The sequence below is a fragment of the Somniosus microcephalus genome, chromosome 14 (assembly GCF_052327205.1).
Source record: "Somniosus microcephalus isolate GS21.2 chromosome 14, FLI_Smic_1.0, whole genome shotgun sequence".
Lineage (NCBI taxonomy): Eukaryota > Metazoa > Chordata > Chondrichthyes > Squaliformes > Somniosidae > Somniosus > Somniosus microcephalus.
In genome coordinates, this window is record NC_141000.1 from 13,911,870 (window position 1) to 13,932,042 (window position 20,173).

The 20,173-nt window shown below is 45.9% G+C and overlaps 1 protein-coding gene across 4 annotated transcripts in view; it reads left to right on the plus strand.

Moving 5' to 3' along the window:
- The window catches only part of LOC147107338 (FERM and PDZ domain-containing protein 4-like), a 506,420-nt gene that overhangs the window by 361,351 nt on the left and 124,896 nt on the right, over positions 1–20,173 (plus strand). For all 4 annotated transcript variants that reach the window (XM_086006256.1, XM_086006260.1, XM_086006258.1 and 1 more), the window contains exons 3-4: positions 11,333–11,493; positions 12,852–12,954. In XM_086006256.1, the coding sequence (XP_085862382.1) occupies positions 11,333–11,493; positions 12,852–12,954 (264 nt within the window). The remainder of the gene's footprint in view (positions 1–11,332; positions 11,494–12,851; positions 12,955–20,173) is intronic.

Here is a 20,173-nt window from a genome sequence, read left to right on the forward strand (position 1 = left end):
CTTAGAGTCAGTTATCTCACCCCGACGTGACAATACTCACTCCATAGGGTTTACTGATCTATTTAGATATTATTTAGATTTATCTGCCCATCAAAGCTTCCCAGAGGCTATTGAAGAGTTATGCCAGCTGCTGGCTGAAAACCTGCATTCCACTTCCACTTCTTTGCCACTTGCGTCCTTCCAGGTTGCCTCGGGTGACCTTTGCCACATTAGTCAGTCAGCAGCACACCACTGTATAAAGAGGGTTGCTGATGCTCTATTCAGGTGAGCCTCGCAGTTTATTATCTCGTCCATGGACCCTGCAATACAAAGAGAGTGAACAGCCCAATTCTATAGCTCGGCAGGGCTGCCATCAGGTGCAGAGTGCAACTGACAGAATACATGCGACATTGAAAACTCTGTATGACAGTCCCTCCATTTCATGATTAGGAAAGGCTTTCATTGAGTAAACGTCTAGCAAGTGTGTGATGCCAATCACTTTCCATGCGTGTTAATGCTACCGAGAAAGCTGTCATGACGCTTTTATCATGTGGCAATCCACCATACCAACTTTGATGTCTCGGACCCATGGTGGTTTGGTAATCAAGGATATCCCCTGCAGTTATGGTTTATAACTGCAGTAAGGCATCTGCAGACAGAGGGGAAGAACAAGCATAATGAGGCCCATGGGAGCACAGAAATGTTAATGGAGCAAGTAATAGGGGGTATATGAAAATCTAGTTTAAGATGCCTGAAGTACAGTCTACCCAAAATCCCCAGGATCACTGTTGCTTGCTGCCTTCTGCATAATATCCTTATGCAGGAAGGATTCACACTTCATGAAACTGAAGGGGTTAATATTCATGTAGCACAGCCTCCATCCTCACATTAGGAACAGATACACAGGAAGGAAAGGCAAGAAAGCCATCAGCCTGCTGCCAGAGAAAAGAGGCACAAATTATAGCTGAGTGCTTTCCGTAAATAAATGTGTGGCACCAAATGAAATATTCTCCCCCCACCCCCCCACCTCTGAAATCTAGTTGGTCAAATTATTTTTACTGTCTTCAACAAAATCCAATAATTTCCCATTCTAACAACATTGCGTCTACCCTTTGTGCCAGCTATCTGGCCTGTGTTAGCTCCTGATCTATCTACAAGGTGCTCGCTGAATGATATGCCGTTGAGAACTGGGAATATTCCTTTGGAGCCTTTGAGGACTGAGATGCTTCATTTCCGTATCTCTGAAAGATCCACTTCTGGCTGCCATTTTCTTGCATTGCCAAGGGACCCTGGGCCCAGGTCTGAAGCTCTGAGATGACAGCAATAAAGGGGGCCTTAAAGAAATAGACACATTATTCATGAGAGACAGCACATTTGTTAACACTCTTTGTAGCCCACTACTGAAGTGCACAGGCTCAGATTTAGTCCCAATCATGTCTTGGAAGCCCAATTGAAGTGTTGTGTTCAGACTGACCCTCAATGCATCTACTGGAGCTGTGGCAGCTGCCACCCTGGAAGCGACCAATTTCCTAAGAACCTTCTTCTGGTGCCTTGTTGCTGCAGAAATATGCTGCACTCTCACTCTCTCCAGGGTGTTCCTCATCCATGCTTTTGTTGCTTCTAGACTTGACTATTCCAGCGCACTCCTGGCTGGACTTCCATCTTCCGTAAAGTTGAGCTCATCCAAAACTCGGCTGCCCGTGTCCAAACTCGCACCAAGTCCGGTTCACCCATCACCTCTGTGCTCGCTGACCTACATTGGCTCCCAGTCCAGCAATGCCTCGATTTTAAAAATGTTAAATCCCCCCCGTAGCCTCACCCCTCCCTATCTCTGTAACCTCCTCCAAGAACTCTGCACTCCTCCAATTCTGGCCTTTTGCGCATCCCAATTTTTATCGCTCAACTATTAGTGGCCGTGCATTCAGCTGCCACGGCCCTAAGCTCTGGAATTCCATCTCTAAAGCTCTCCGCCTCTCTACCTCCCTTTCCTCCTTTAAGACATTACTTTTTGACCAAGCTTTTGGTCACCTGTCCTAATATCTCCATAGGTGGCTCGGGATCAGATTTTGTTTGACAATCGCTCCTGTTAAGCGCCTTGGAATGTTTTACTACATTACAGGCACGCTATAAATGCAAGTTGTTGTTGTGAGAAACTGTTGTGTTGTGGATACGATAGACTCTTGCCACTTCTCCATTATCTCAATCATGTGAATGAAAACCCATCTCAATGCCTGCACAAGAGTTCTATGCTCCCAAATCATTGTTCTTTTAAAGACTGGGCACCTGAGATCTGAGTTCCTCAGCTGAGGATAGTCATTTCTCCATAATCCGTGGAGGAACGACATTCTCCTGATCTTCCACTCCAAGTAATTCCTGCTCACAAGTGTTCGGCGCCACACACAATGGAAACCCTTCTGACTTACTAACTACTTCATCCCAAGTGTGGGTATCTGGGCTGGTGCTGGGGTAGGTAAGATGCCTTGATGAAATTGGTGAGGAATGGGCAAGAGATGTGGATGTTGATGAGCCTGACTGTTCCTCTGATTGGTTGGGCTCTTCCTGATCTTGGCATCGCACAGATTTCTCCATCTTCCACAGCCTCTCCTGTTTTTCTTCAAGACAGTTCTCCTCCGAGTTCTCACAATGGTTAACATGGTGCATTATTGTTTCCAGAGGTTCCCGGTGAATAGGTCAGTTTTCTTGTCACCAAGGTAATGGGACCAAGGTAATGAGGACATGAGGGGTAAGGAGGTGTTTCATGCCTCTATCATTCTGTTGACTCAACCCTGTGCAGACAATACCCCAGGTAGCTGCATAAATGCCTGCAGATATGGTTGGTGACATCTTTGAGGGTGTAGCTTATCAGACTTAGTCGCCCTGACATGCCTTGTTTCATACAATATCATGTAATGCATGACATACTGTGATTGGCTGCTTCTGAAGCAAAACTGTTAGGCTTTCAACCTTAATCTGTAGCAACAGCCTACTGTCGCAACCTACCTTAAGAATCATGCCAGGCTGCATACACTAATGACCTTCCAAAGAAAGGTTTGATCACCTCTGTCTACAGATGCAGCTTTGCACAGCGTACCTCTTGTGCATCCTGACCTGCCTGCCATCCCTTCAGGGGTCCTTCCCTTCCTCCCATCATCTCACACGTTGTCGGAACAGTACTTCCAAGTCATTTGTAGCTGCTACTGAAGCGCCCACCTGTTTCAAGTGGGAGCTTCCTCTGCCTGCTCCCTGATCCACCGAAAATGCTAATTATTGCCTCTCGGCATAACATCAGTTGCTATTAGAAAAGAAGATTTTCTCTGGTGCAAAATAATTGGATTGCTCTGCATATTCTTTGCATAGGTATGTTAGCAGTCAACCTCCTCTCTCCTCTGGTTCACAATAACACGTTTTGTGTAAGCGCGAGACAACGTAGCGGAGTGTACAGAACAGACTTTATTGATGCACAGTAAAGGTGATCGGCCTTTAACTGTATGCAGGAATGACTTTTTCCCGGTTTCTGTAAAATTCGAACACACTCTGAGATGCTGTTGAAAACCATGATCCTTTATACACCATATTTTGATGACATCAAAAGAAATTTTAAAAGAAATCCTTTGAAAACAGAATATTCATGTAAACTTGGCTGGGGAGTCTAGAACCAGGGGCCACAGCCTCAGGGTAAAGGGTAGAACATTCAGGACTGAGATGAGAAGAAATTTCTTCACACAGAGGGTGGTGAATCTTTGGAATTCTCTACCCCAGAGGGCTGTGGAGGCTCAGTCATTGGGTATATTCAAAACAGAAGTCGATAGATTTCTGACTAGTAAAGGCATCAAGGGATGTGGCGATAGGGCCGGTGAATGGAGTTGAGGCAGAAGATCAGCCATGATCTCATTGAATGGCGGAGCAGGCTCGAAGGGCCGAATGGCCTACTCCTGCTCCTAGTTCTTACGTTCTTAAACAGTTTGCAATTGTTTACCCCAGAACTATTCCCCCTACACGAGACTTCCTGACTTAACATTTGCTCACACCTTTGAAGTAAAAGCTTTATCAACTGCTATGTAGCTAACGGATCCCGATTACCCATGTTTATTGCCCTAAAACGAAACCACTCATGGGTGACATCAGTATTAACACTTATTCCCTTACACAAGCACTTTACATTTCAGAAAACAAGCAACGTATTCCATTTCCGACACTTCAAAGTCATCGGCCTAGAAATTCGGTGGCGGCCCAAGCGGGGCGCCAAGCTCGCCTGGGCGCCGGAATTACCGCTGCGATCGGAGCCGTTGCGCCCGCCGGAAATTCAGTTTGAGCACCCCAAGAGGGACGCGGGGCGCTGCTCGAAGCGCCCTGCGTCCCTCTTAGGGCGCTCAAACTGAATATCGCAGCGCAACGTGCCGCAGCGCCACACGCTGCGGCACGGCGCGCTGCAGTACTGCAGGCCTTCCTCCCCTTCTTAAGGGGGAGGGGCCTGCACCAGCGCGATGACCGATCGCGAGTGCCGGCAAAAGAGCCCGGCACCGAGGAGAAGTACCGGGCACTCGGGACACAGCCGGCACTGCCCGGGGGGTGGATCAGGAGGCCGGGGACGGAGGTGCTGGCAGGCGGCCACCAAAAAAAATGGCCGCCCCGCACCTCCACCTTAATTTGCACCACTACCGCCACAGGTAGGCCCCGTGAACCGGGCGCAATTTGCGACCGGCGTTACAGAGGCGGGCGCGACCAAATATTGCGATCGGGGCGGCAGCGGGGCGCTGCGCACACCGATGATGCCATCGGTGGCGGCGCAGCACTACAGGCTAACGCCGCCATTAGCGCCCCGCTAAATATCGCTGGAGGCGTGGCCAGTGGCACTAAAGCCACTGAGTGCCCTCTTTAGGCGCTAACTGGTGGCGCAGCCCACCGAATTTCTAGGCCATCCTGTTTATATCTTGGAAAGCCTGTTGCTTTAAAATACAAAGAAGTTTGACTGTTAACTCTTAACTCCCCAAGATGTCCAACATATATCTCTCCAGGATGTCCAACAAGGTACGACATACTTTTGCCTGGGAATTTTGCGAGGGACTGCAATAAAAGGATTCAGAGTTACTTGGTGATTGTACTGCCATCCAAATATTTGGTCTTCTTATAGTCTTCACCAATGTGATACATAGAATTCAGCTATTGTAGATACAGAGTCCGTATTTATTAAATGTCCTTTTGATGCATTAGGCACCTTACAGTACAAGGCAAACATTGAGGCCACTTCCCTTGCTTAAGCTTAAAGTAATTTTTTATTTGTCTTGCATCAATGAATTTGTGTATGATGACTCACTTTGATTATATAAATTTTATATATAAATGAATATTACAAATTTACCATCAGTGTCAGCTTTTGTACATATTAATTATGCATGCAATTTCGTCTGGGGATCTTGGGTTGGAATCTTATTGGCTTGTTATCTCTTAGACCTGACAGAAAGCCAGGAGATTTACAAAAGTTAGACATTGGGGGAGACTGTCCTCACAATATAAGGAAGATGTTATTTATGCAAATAAAAATGGTAGCATCACTCCCCCACCATTATTTGGACCAAGCAACCGTGAGACATACTCCAGTGGGAATGAATGATGTTTGGACGCGTGTCAGCTGGAAACCTGACAGCTCAGCCCTATAACGTTGATACAAGAGGAAAGATGAGAGAACAGCTTGTGGCATCACAAGGGATAGTGACCCAATGCAATGCAGCAGCCGATAAGGCAGGGTTGCCTGTGTGGAGCTTCTGGGACCTATTCTGGGCCTTAGTGGGCTGCACGTCAACTCTCAGCTGGTGCGAGATCCTCTGTGGCCTTGTAAGGGAAGCTGAGGAACTTTCCCACTTGATGTGGGGGAGAATGAGTGTAAGGTCCATCCACACCCCACTGGAATTTATAGGGCATTCCAAATGGAAACCTGGCATAAACTGATTCCACCCCAATTTCCCGCCCCACGTGGAAATCACCATTTCTGCTCTCTCCAGGCCCAGGAATTTCAGGCCCAAACACTTTATTTGCATTTGGCTTAAAAAAGCCCCAAATGTATCCTATATATTTATCCTTTATTTTACAATTGCTTCTTTTGGGTTTTTTTTAAGAGAAGTTCCACTAGTGTATAAGACACACTGTTGGAGGACATAATATGCATGAAATGTGACTTATGCACCAGATGTTACAGTGCCCAAGCAAAATGTGAGTTGGTCGTAATGTCTGTAACAAGGTTTTTGCCCTAATTTAAGTAGTTTTGCACTGCAGTAATTTAGCAGATAGTTAGTTTACCTCCATTTGAACTCCAGTGTAACCTGTCAAAGCACGTGCCAGCGAGTTCTTGATTTAAATTTTATCTAAGGAAGACTCTAAGTGGTTGCCAGATAAGAAAAAAAAAATTAAATGTAATTTATACAGCATCTGTCACGATCTCAGGACATCCCAAAGCATTCACAGCCAATAAGTACATCAAGGGGGCATGTCAGGGGGAGCGCCTGGGCTACCCCAGGAATTCTGAGGCTTATGCCCTCTGTAGGCCTCAGGGGAATTCATGCCAGCTAAGAGCTGTTGTGAGTCCTGTTGGACCCTGTATAAAGGTGCCAGACCTTTATTAGGGAAAGGTAATTCATCCTGGAAATGGCCTGTAAAGAGAAGCCTGTTAAGTCCATTAGGTCAGGAGTTTCTTTGGGGCCTCACTGGACCTCCATGTTGGTGCTCCAATATTCCGGCAGGCAGATCGATTTGGGTATCGCACACCTGGCACAGCCATAAGAGCATAAGAATTAGGAGCAGGAGTCTCCTACGCCGCCATTCAATAAGATCATGGCTGATCTTCGACCTCAACTCCACGTTCCCACCTGATCTCCATATCTCTTGATTCCCCTCGAGTCCAAAAATCTATCTATCTCAGCCTTGAATATACTCAACGATTCCGCATCCACAGCCCTTTGGGGCAGAGAATTCCAAAGATTCACAACCCACCGAGTGAAGAAATTCCTCCTCATCTCAGTCTTAAATGGCCTACCTCTTATTTTGAGACTATGCCCCCCTAGTTCTAGACTCTCCAGCCAGGGGAAACAACCTCTCAGCATCTACACTGTCAATCCCCTTCAGAATCTTGTGTGTTTCAATGAGATCACCTCTCATTCTTCTAAACTCCAGAGTATAGGCCCAATCTACTCAATCTTTCCTCATAGGACAACCCTCTCATCCCAGAAATCAATCTAGCGAACCTTCGGAGCATCGCCTCTAAAGCAAGTATATCCTTCCTCAGATAAGGAGACCAAAACTGTGCACAGTACTCCGGATGTGGCCTCACCAAATCTCTGTACAATTGTAGCAAGACTTCCTTAGTCTTATACTCCAACCCCCTTGCAATAACGGCCAACATGCCATTTGCCTTCTTAATTGCTTGCTGTACCTGCATGCTAACTTTCTGTGTTTCCTGTACAAGGACACCTAAATCTCTCTGAACACCAACATTTAATTAGTTATAGCCAAGGAATGGGCAGTGTTTAGACAAAAAATGGTGAATTAGCACCAGATGAAAATCATCTAGACTACATGCAAAATTCATCCTCACTCCTCATTAAAATGATTGGAGTCTTAAATCAAGGCTGGACTAATATCAGGGGCAGTCTAATCGCAACTCATGATTGCCACAGGCTTTTTTCACTGCTTAAAGGGGAGGACCATTGATGCTGCAGTACCTCATTCTCAGCATTGTTGGGTGTACAGCTGCCTCAACAACCATAAGAAGAAGGACAAAGAGAAGGAGCACTTATTTATAAATCCTGATGGCAGATTGCCACCCCAGGGAGAGAGCCCGCCGGTTTTCCCATGAAGCTTTGGAGGCATTGGTTTTAGCGGTGGAGAGAAGGCTGCCGGTCCTGTACCCACCAACTGGCAGGAGGCCCTCACCACAAGTCTGCCACACTATGCGGAAGGATGTGGCAGACCATGTCACGGGCAGCACTGTGGTCCCCAGGATACACACCCAGTGCAGGAATAACTTTAACAAGCTCACACGGGTGGGCAGGGCGAGTGAAGACTTCAACAAATGCTACATATCACCATCTGTACCACAAGCTTCACACACTGCTCAATGCACCACACCCCCAGCACTCACCCACCAACAATCTCTACCTAGCAACACTCACACCCACATCACACACGTTGCACACAATAGCAGCTATTCAACTGTGGCAGGCACAAGAGTCATTCGTTATTAGAATGCATGTGATATGTGTGATATGTTTATACATACATTTATTAAGAGTTTGGAATATTTTGTGGTCTCATTTCATCTTTGTGCCCAGGAGGACGCTGTGATATGACATGACACAGGGATGATATGATGGGGATGTGGTGAGCAACGGGGATCTGGGGTTTCATTCATTCAAATTGGAGTCTGATGAGCCAGTCATGGACCACCCATCCGGAAGCCCGATTGTCTGGCTGCCTCCTCCCTCCCTCCTGTTCCTAGTCTTCTTCCTCCTCGTCTTCTTCCTCCTCCCTCTGCGCACATGCTCCCATCTTCCTCGTTGCCTCCGCTCCCTCAGCCGTAGATCCTGGAGGGTGAGGTGGACTGCCATTACAGCTCCAGTGACTTTTAGCAAGTGTTGTAGGTTGAATCTTTGAAGAATAAATTCTGCACTTTTCTACTTGCCACAACACTCCTGATACCAAAGAACCTTCAAATCACTAAATAAAACTGTTGCAATATCAGGAACTAACACACAGGTACTGAAACTTCACTAACCTGTCAGGTGCGAGTGATTGGGGCTGATCCCTTTAAATAACATCCCTGGAGCCAGCTTCCCGCTGCTGCACGCCAGCTCTCCCTGTCGTTGTTAACTCCAGGTGGTGAGGTAAGTGTCAGGAAGCAATTTGGCAGATCAGGCATTAAGTGAGTGTTGCACATTCACTGACATCATGATCTCCCTGGCGTTGAAGTCCCCGGTGATCACTGTTACCGACAGCGCTATGGGGGTCCGGATTTGGCGTGCGGTGCTGGATTCAACAGTAGCTGCCGTTACAGCTCTCAATGCCACATTAGCGCCATCTACTGGAATTTTTCCCCAATTCTGTTTTTCTATTCTTCTTACCAAAGTGAATAACCTCACATTTCTCCACATTATACTCCCTCTGCCATCTTATTGCCCACTCACTTAACCTGTCTACATCCCTTTACAGGCTTTTTGTGTCCTCCCCATAGCTTACTTTCTCACCTAGCTTTGTATCATCGGCAAATTTGGATACATTGCATTCAGTCACTTCATCTAAGTCATTAATATAAATTGTAAATAGCTGAGGCTCAAGCACTGATCCTTGCGGCACCCCACTAGTTACAGCCATGCAAATGTCCTCATCTCTGAGATTTAGTATGGGATCTCTGGGTGTAGACGGGGCAGACAGAAGATCTGACCATGGCCCACCAACCAGAATTTAAATGGGTCACAGGAAATGGGATGAATCCCAGTGTAACCGGGAACTGCCCCATAGTCCGACCCCTCCCCTCACAATGGCGGAAATTGGTCTTTTCATTTTTGTCCAGCCCCAGGTATTTCAGGGCCACAACAGTTTTTCCTTATTTATGGTGCCCCTTGAATGGAAGTTTGTGACATTATCAAACAGCTGGAATTCCACTCAGAATGTCTCTCAGACTGCTTCTGACCAGTATTTCCCAAAAAAATAGAACATGTGAACAAATTAAGTGTGAGCACGTGCACAAGGTTTAAATTGGCCTCCTTTCATCACATTTAGGATTATGTTGTAGTCTGGGTGAGCCCTTTTAAGAAGGTTTATTATTATACTGCCTGTATTGTCATATCCATGTTGGCGTTACCCAGAAAGTAATGGTGATACTGTGGCGTACCGATCACAGAAAGGACACAATCCGCTTTCCGGTCCGTAGACTATAAATCAGGCGTCATGCCTTTAAGAAGGATCACACCTTTAAGAAACTCGATCTGCAACATAGTTAAGCCCAGAGCGGGGGAGGGGCAGTCGAAGCTGTGCACTGATGAAAGGCAGTCGTACTTTGTGTAGTCTCTGACTCCATTTTGTGTTCAGCATGCAGCCTCAACAATTAAACCTTTTCTGTTGAACCTCTCCGAGTTCAGTATTTTTTGCTAGGAGTACGTAGACTCCTACAATACCACTAAAAGAAGGAGCTAAAACAATCTTTAGAATCTCTAAAACTGAGGCATAGCAACTCACTTTAGAATCCTCTCAGCCTTGCCAACAAGTCTGGAACTATACAAAAAATCAGTAGAAATATTTTCGGTGGCAATCAAAGGTCCTGTCAGATTAATAAAACTTTTCTGATTAGATTTCTCATGTTGCTAGGCAGTATACACTAGGTGCTTCATGACATGAATCACTGTGTGTCCTTCATATTACACAGTGCTCAAACCCACTTGTGATAGGAAGATATGAGTCCCAGCTCCTCTGATTGTTCAGTTGGTTAAGACAGTGAATGGCTGAGCCATAAAGACCAGAGGGAGTCTCAATCTGATCTCTGGTCTGTGCTGAGTTAGCCGAGCTCAGCCGGATTGACAGCAGCCGTGCTATCAATGGATTCAGTACTTCTGGGTTAAAGGAGCAGAAAAATAAGCCAGCACTCCTGCTCCTAATGGATATCCATCCACCCCGACTGGAAGTGGACATTGGGTGAGGAAAGGGTTGGGCTTGGCTATCGTGTCTCTCCAGTAATACAGCTCCTGAAAGTCAATGTCAAGGCTTAAACATGAAGAATGGCCACTCGGCCAAGGTACCGGAGGTGCCCAACACTGATCGAACTGTACCTCCAGCAAGGAGTCAGTACCTTCAATAGAGGAGGAGGAAGGGAAGAAAATTAGCAAAAGGGAAAAAAAACAACCATATCTATAGGCCCTGTTGATGGCAGCCAGCATGAAACCAGCTACACAGCTGTTCTATCAGCTGCAGTGGCACCTGTAGCTGACCTCCGTCATCCAGGCTAGCATAGCAATCATCTGCAATATCAGCCAACCTGCTGGAACACATATAAGAAACAGACAACTGATGTGAAAGTCAGGACCGCCAAAACTCTCTCTTTTCCCACTGAATAGCAACGGGAGCATGATGCAGCTGCCCAATGTCACCACTCTAGAGGGGGTCATTGATGGCAGCCATGTGGCCATCTGGGCAGCAGATTCCTGCACTTGCTCTGACCGCGAAGGGGCAGATTTCTGATTGAGATTTAGGAGCGCTGGTTTTTGCATTGTGCGGTCAGTTTAATCATAGCATAAATGTCACAAAGATAGGTATTCACTAGTCGAAAAACTATAGTAATCCAAAAGAATTCTCTCTCTTTGCCCTCTTCTAGCCATGTGACCCAGTCGACGAGCTTTGAAGACCCTCGACTCGAGGGAAGCCAGGTTATCCAGCCAGCCTCCCGGAAGATAGAGATGAAGCGGGATCCAGTACTAGGGTTTGGGTTTGTCGCGGGCAGTGAGAAGCCTGTTGTTGTGCGTTCTGTTACTCCAGGTGAGGATGAAAAAAATACAATACATGCTCTGGGATCAGTTGTCTCGAGTCCTTTTTTTATTGCCTTAGCTTTGCTTACACACTGGTTTAATTAGTAGCACTCTTCGATGAAGGAAAGAATCACTGTAAGTCTTAGTCACCTCTTATTTTTATTCTGACAACCTAATATGGGGTAATGAGACAGAGACTTGTGGCTGTGGTTCTTAAAGTGGCAATTAATCTGAGTGACCTTGTAGCTTTACTGCAATTAGTCCAGCCACCTTAGGGGCCTGAGATCAAGCCCCTGATATTTCTATGTGGCACTATTGTATCAGAAGAGTTTGCAAGTGTCAGAAGGACTGTCACTCCAGTGATCTTCCTTGCAAATTGCCCAAGCAATGCCAGTGCCTATGGATGTATCCAAAGACTGAACTTTCTTTCTCACTAAGGGGCTGGATATATAGGAGCTTACCTCAGAAGGGAAACTCATTACAGATTTCCCCCATATAATATATGGGCCGGCTACCGACCATAGAGCACATATACCAGAAACGCTGTTTACGGAGGTCACGGTCCATCATCAAAGACCCTACCCACCCCAGCCACAGTCTGTTCACCCTCCTACCATCTGGGAGACGCTACAGATGCATTCGCACCCATACGACCAGATTTAGGAACAGCTTCTTTCCCAGGGCTGTCATCCTACTGAACTCCACAAATAAACTCTAAAGCCTGCACATCTGCCAATGCACTTTATTATGGTCATATTTATGTTAATATACTACAAGCCAAATGTATGTTGAATGTTTAAATGTCTTAATCCAAATATACACTCTCGGGAGCCGCAAGCCTACATTTCGTTGTACTGCACTTGTGCACTAACAATGACAATAAAAGTTGATTTGATTTCATTTGATTTGAAAATCAGAAAATGCTGGAAATACTCAGCGGGTCAAACAGCATCTGTGGAGAAAGAAACAGGGTTAATGTTTCAGGTCGATGAGAACTGGAGAAAGTTCATCGACCTGAAATGTTAACTCTGTTTCTCTCTCCACAGATGCTCCCTGACCCGCTGAGGTTTTCCAGCATTTTCTGTTTTTTATTTCGGATTTCCAGCATCCGCAGTATTTTGCTTTTGTATGGATTTCCCCCATTTAATTTTAAGTGTTAGTTTGTGTCTCTGCCCAGTGTAACAAGTGATTAAAAGCTCATAGCACTAATAGTAAAGAGCAGGCAAACGTCTCAGGGATGCTCCCAAATAAGAAGCAACATCTCAGCATGGTGCTATTTTCCAAAATATTGGCTAATATAGCTGTTTGAATTTTTGTATATGCATGCACTTTGCATCAGGTTAATGTCATGTTTAACTTTTCTTCTAGGTGGGCCCTCTGAAGGCAAGCTGATACCAGGTGACCAAATAATAAAGATAAATGATGAGCCTGTCAGCACAGCTCCCAGAGAGAGAGTCATTGACCTTGTAAGGTAATAGCTCTTCATTCACCTACGTCCACTCATCATTAGCCCATCCAAAACCAAGAAATTATTTAATGGGAAATGCAGTGTTGTGTGAGACTGGAGACATTTATCTATTGACAAGGAAAAAGAGAAATAGATTAACAGAGCCTTGGAAAGAATAAGGAGCATTCACTTTATTGTTTTAGATGACAAACTTGAATAATCGTAAATTAAATTCTCTCCAACTATTTGTATCTAAAAATAGCATCCTGACTAAATAAGATCCATCACCTCTGCTACTGTTTTGAGAAACTATGATAGCGTGGCAGAATGGAAATTTTCTTTTATTTGAAAAGTCATCCTTTACTATGTGGAGCCTGAAAAAGGCCTGAGTACTAAGTGCATATTATCCACTGAAGATGGGATCCAGGACTCCTTGACACAGGAGAATACCACATAACGAGAGCCTTGATTCTAAGTACAGGAAACTCTTCATTATCCGGCACCAACGGGACCGGCGTGGTGCCGGTTTATCAAAAAGTCCGGATTACAGAGAGGTATAGTTAAAAGGTATGAGAGCCCGGTACACGGCAACAAATCCAGGCTTCCCTGTTGCTTAGCAACATGTGCAGGAACTCCAGCCACAGACCAAGCGTCCCTGTTGCTTAGCAACAAGTGCAGGAACCCCAGTTACACAGCCACAGATCTAGGAACTGCCACTAATATGAAGTAAAACTTACCTGAACCTACTCCTGAATTTTGCCGGTTAACAGAGATTTCCGGTTATATATATATTTTTTAGGTGCCGGTTAAAAGAGAGTTTCCTGCATAACCCACGCATAACATAATCCACCAGTCACTGTGCAATCGCGGTGCTACAGAAATTACCATTTGCATTAGGTTGGTAGGAAAGTTCCAAAATATTACAGGAAGCTTTTAATCGGTGCTATTGTCTTTCCTATTGTCTGTCTCCATGGTAGCTAGAAGACACATGGAAATGTAAGTGTAATTATTTAATTCTTGAAGGAACAAAAGTAAGACTGATCGCCAATATAATCATTGTCGAGAGAACTTGTTTTATAGGAATACAAAAACCAGAAAATATTCACTGGCCACCTGCTATATATCACCACTGTTGGGAACTCAGTAACAGTGGTGAAGTACTGGATGCCAAACCAGAGGGTCGGTGGTTAGAACTGGAGCAATGCCTGTCATTGTAATGAACTTACTGCAACTGTGATGTGATTGATCATATTTCAGCCAGGCCACTGGATAGAGTCAGTGTTCAATCTCAGAGTGAGCTGGGTGACAACACCGCTGACAGCCAATTGCTTAGCAACTTTGGTGGGATTTTTTTCAACATATCTGCCCATTCTCCAGGTTGGGAAAAAAGAGATTGGTAAATAGGAGAAACAGAAAAGGGAGGAAGGGAGGTGGGCGGATATTAAAAATATGGGCTGTAGACCAGTTTGGACTACACTTTCCATAGTGGAGGAGATAACCACTGCACTGAAATTTGATATCACTGGTTCATTCTAAAGGACGACAGGTGACTTCTGCCATATTCAGTCCTCTTGCGGTTTATAACGGTGTTCGGTAAGTCACGATTGGTCTGCTTGCCAGGACTGGCATCTTCATCAACATGGTTAGCACTGTTGCCTCACAGCGCCAGGGACCCGGGTTCGAATCTGGCCTCGGGTGACTGTCTGTGTGGAGTTTGCACATTCTCCCCGTGTTCGCGTGGGTTTCCTCCGGGTGCTCCGGTTTCCTCCCACAGTCCAAAGATGTGCGGGTTAGGTTGATTGGCTATGATAAATTGACCCTTAGTGTTAGGGGGATTAAATACGTGGGGTTACGGGGATAGGGTGGGATATGTGTTGGTGCAGGGGTTACGGGGATCGGGTGGGATATGTGTCGGTGCAGGCTCGATGGGCCGAAATGGCCTCTATCTGCACTGTGGAGTTTCTGTGATTCTGTGATTGATACTGCTCAAAAACAACTGAATGAACATGTTGCCCAGTTCTGCAGTGTAGCAGACTTTTCCAAGGTTATTGGTGCCATAGGCTGCAGTCACACCGCTGTCCCATTGCAAACCTTCATCACTACACAAACACAAAGGGGAAAAAATGGAGTCACGCCCCCTTTGGGGTACTAACTTCGCAAGTAACCCCCCGAAAAATTAGCGCCCCTGTGGCCGATTTTCCCAGGTAGCGCCCCAAGAGGGAGGAGGGGCGCTACTGGATGCAGCACGTCACGCCACGGTACTGCAGGCCTTCCTCCCCTTATCAAAGGGGAGGGGCCTGGCGCAGCACGTCCCAGCGCCCAGCTCAAGAGGAGTGCCGGGCTCACGGAGAGCAGCCGGCACCCCGCGGGGGGGGGGGCTTCACGGGGGCTGGGGACACCAACGGGGGCAGGTGCTGGCAGGCGGCCAGCAACAAAAATGGCCGCCCGCCACCTCCCCTTTAACTAGCGTCGCCCCGGCCGCAGGTAGGCCCCCCTGACCCCAGTGGACATAGCGTCCGGCGGTAAGTCAGGGGGGCGCTACCGAAGATCGCGGCCGGGGCGCAGCGCAGCGGGGCGCTAACAGTTACCGCCGCCACTAACCTCCCGCTGAATTTCACGGGAGGAGTTGGCGGTGCCGCACCCGGGCGCTAGTTGCTTTGCGCCCCGTTAGCGCCCTCTTAGGAGGTGCAAAGCAACCGAATTTTTCCCCCAAAGGGTTTTCACTCCATCACTATGCAACTAGTCCACGATGCTAGCTCACCAGTTTCTTCACATTAATGCCAAGCAGACAACTGTCATGATACATTTATACTCCAGCAGTCAAGCTTTGATACCTACGTTTCAAAATGAAGCACGGTGATTCTGTGAAATACCAGCATGGCTCCCTGGGGACAAAGGATATCCTTTCCTCCCATAGCTAATGATTTTTCAGGACCACCAATGCAGCTGACGAGAGATACAGTGACTCTCATAAGAGAACAAGAATTCAGGTAGAGCAAGTAATAGAAATGCTAAAAGGAAAGTTCAGATCCTGGATAGGTCAGGGGAACAATTCAGTATGCTCCTAGAATGGTGTCTATAATTGTGGTGGCTGTTGTGTCCTCTAGAACTTTACAATCCAAAAAGCATCAAGGTGGAAATGCCAAAGGAGGAGGGAGAGGGAGCTAGTGACACACTGGAGGTTGAAGATCAGCCACAAGAAGAGGAAGCGACAGAACCAACAGCGACAGCAACAAGAGCTGTGATTAAGGCTTATTCAGGACACCTACAGTGAGGCCTAAACCATTGCTTATCAAACACTCATTCCCTTAATAGAGAATCTCTGTCCTGCCCACCCTTCATTTACATGAAATCCCCTTGTTCCTCTTTGAATGCAGCCCTATCTGGAAAACACAAAATCAGCGCATTAATGGCAGTTCAACAGGTCACTTTCTTGTTTAATGTCTTCAAAAAGACACAAAATCACCAACATCAACCATTCCAAAAATGGCAAAAAACTTACTTCACTAACGATATGTACTAAGATTTCCACAGAGCATACTCCTTGTGACTTTCTAGTCTTCCTGATGCCTATTCTGACATTCATCTATGTACCAGCTGAGGGCCAAGATACTAAGATGTTGATGGCAACTCAGAAATATCATGAGCCACTTGGGACAGTGGCGGTTCTTGATTCACAACATTAAGTCCTAAACTGGACTGGCGACAGGCTGAGGTATTCTCACTGGATCATCGACAGCCTGGCTCTGCTCTGTTGCTTCCACTTGGGAAAACAAATTGGTGGGGGGGGCGGGGGGGGGGGGGTGGTGCGGGGGGATGTTATCTGCAGATCTCTGAGGTGCTGTTGGCCTGAATGAATGCAGCCTTGTCACTGTGATCTTCAGCTGCCCCAACTGATTTGGGAACAGAATACTGTTGTCCAACAATCTCCATGAGAACAGAGCTGATTTCCCTCAAACTCTGAGAGAGAGTGTACTAGTTACCCTCAAAGCCCTTCAAGCTGCTGCTCTGGATTTTATGGCAACCAATGCTATCCCCATATGATGCTCTACAGTCTGAAGTCCAACAGTAAAAGCTTCCAAAATAACAACAGAAAACGCTGGAAAAACTCAGCAGGCCAGGCAACATCCATGGAGAGAGAAACAGAGTTAACGTTTCAGGTCGAAGACCCTTCGTCAGAACTGAGAAAAAAGCAGGAAATGAAACAGATTAAAAAGCAAGTTTGGGGGCTGGGAAATGGGGGAGGGGATGAAAGAACAAAAGGGAAGGTCTGAGAGAGGTGAGGAGACATTAAGAGATATTCAAGGCGAGACGAGATGGTAATAGGACAGGTAAAGAGACAAACAATGGCTCTAGATGAAGTGTGAAATGCGCTGGCAGAGTGAGAGACAGCTGCCATGTGGGAGAGAGAAAAAAAGGAAAAGGCACAAACCAAAAGTGTGGATAAAAAATATATAAAAATATAATAGGGGCCGAGGTTATGATCTGAAATTGTTGAACTCGATATTGAGTCCGGAAGGCTGTAAAGTGCCTAATCGGAAGATGAGGTGCTGTTCCTCGAGCTTACGCTGAGCTTCCGTGGAACAATGCAAGAGGCCGAGTACAGTGAGGTCTGAGTGGGAATGGAGCGGTGAATTAAAATGACAGGCGACCGGAAGCTCGGGGTCCCCCTTACGGACTTCCACTTGTGATACACTGATTGACCTGCAGGCCTGATGGCCTGGTGGTTAAGGGGTATGCATGTAGATGTTGCTGGAGATACCACTCTCTCTGGAAAGCACTGCATGGAAGACAATCCCCCTTAGATTGTGCAGCAGAGGATAACATTGGACTCTGCATCTGTGGCACCCGCCTGCTTCATATCTGCTGAGAAACTGCAAAGTGACCCCAGATGTGTATGATGCTCTGTGAGCGTTGTTCATTTCATGGCAGGTCCCATGAGACAATAATCCTTATTCCCTATTCCTTGGGAATGATATTTCTGATGCCTCAACTCAGCAACATATTTACCCTGTGGCTTCTCTATGCTCAGTGACAGTTCCTCATCTACGTGATCTTGCTTTACCCCACTGACTGTATCTGGGCTGTTGCATACATTCATTGTAGCATGTTCCTTCAGAGCATTGCTTGGTGGACCATACGTCTCCTTCTTTCATGGCCTTCGACTCTCCTCATGGTGGAGAAGATTCCTATGTTCTGGGACCTGAGGTCAGATCTAACGGTCGAGATCCAGGTGCTTCTAGCTTCTTCTGATTGGCTCCCTACCCACCCCCGCCAAGTCTCAACAGCAGTTTGAAGACTCGTCTGGGGGTGTTTCCATAAATCCCAGGAGATACGCTGGTCTTGGGATCATCAATACCTACATCTGCAGAGAGCAGGCATAGCGGTTGCAAATGGGCCCCACCAAGCATGACGTAAAGGGTAATCAATCCCAAGGGAATCAATAACCATTTTTAGCACCTTACATTGAGGGAAAGAAGATTGTGAAAAGAATTTTGCCTTAGGCTTTTTGGCCCAATTGGCCTGTGGCGCATACTCTCAGGACAGAAGGGGGCCACTTGCTGGGCACCCCTGTTTCACCACCAGAGGTGCAAGCATCTGCCTTGGGATTTAGGATGGAGTTATGGAGGTGTCAAAACAGGAGGCAAACAGTCAAAACAGGAGGCAAAAGTTTCACACCACTTCACTTTCGAAGCTGCAACGACACTGCTAGAACATCAAGGCTACAGTTTTTACCAGATAGATATACTAGCTCCTTTTTATTTTGGGTCCTTTCTCATTTTTGCAGCCAGTTTGGGGATACTTACTGTCACTCCCAATTTGTTCAACATAGTTGTTGAGTGAGGAGGATGTACCTTGGGTCCTAATATTGGTGGTATTTCTGAGCAAAGGATGACAAACTCAAATCTCTTGAGCTGCAAAATTACTTTCTCAGTAGTTAATTGCTGGATTCAATGTTTTTCTGCCTTTAGCCTTGAACAGACTATTTCCATTGTTAATGTGAAACATGAAACTGAAAGTAGAACATTTTTATACAGGGATAGATTGAAATTAAAAAGTCTTTTATCTTGAGCAACCCTTTTAAAGAGACCGTAAACAGTGGAATAGACTGTGTTCACTCTACTTTAGTATTGCACCAGAACTGTACTAGTGTCGCTGGGGAGTGCAGATCTTGCACAGCTAGCTGCAAACCAAATGTAAAGCTGCCAGGACTCAACAAGAAATGCTGCCAGGAAGACCCATTGCAGCTATCTGTGCAAGACCTGCGCTTGGAGAACCAAACTGCGCTAACACAGTATAACAGCACTCTCCGATTTACACCCAGCACATGCTGATGAAGAACTCTCATGAACCCATACCTCTTCATCAGACATCTTGCTCTTGCTCCACAGCCTCCCACCACCCCACCAGAGGATTTCGGAATTGGGAAAGGGGCTCCTAACCTATTCTTGCACCAGGGCCCTCCGGGGCCTTGTTACAACCACTGATTGGTGCAAAATTTGTGTTTCACTATGACTGGGATAGTCTATAAAGCCCGGCCATACCTGACGTTAGTAGTGTAATGATGATTAGTCATTTGAACCCAGAGTCTCTTCAGGCCCAAATTCCGGTTACCCAGCAATGTATCAGCCATGGTGACTGCCATTACTATCCTAATAACTATGTGCTTAAATGGTTTTAGAGGTACAATCAAAAACATGCACAACAATAAAAGGTACATTACAACTGAAGGGCAGGAAAAGTTTGTTATAAAAATACTGAATTTACTCTCAGAATGGACTAACAGTGCAGCATTTTATAAGTACACACGAGCCTGCATATCTGTCAGAAAATTGAAAGTCCGCAAGTCTGCTTTTATTGCACACTTGTGACAATTCTTAAAGTCATAAGTTCAAAGTATGTCCCTTGCATGCTAAATAACTAACATGCATCTGCTGAACGTTGAATTTTAAAGCGTGTCCTTGGGATGAAGGCCATTGCTGCCTGTCTTTTGCTAAGCAGATTGTTGATGTGTACCCATGAGTATTGAAAACCTTACATTAAACCTTGTGCCTTGATGGTGACAATATGATAAACTGCAAACAAATTCTTACCTTATTTTAAAATACAGTACAATGCATCCTCATCTCTCTGGAGAGAAGTTATATATATATTTTTTAAATATTTTATTCTTAACATTCAATATTAATGCAACCAATATGACCACTGAACAAACACTCACAATGCTTCTCACATTGTGCAT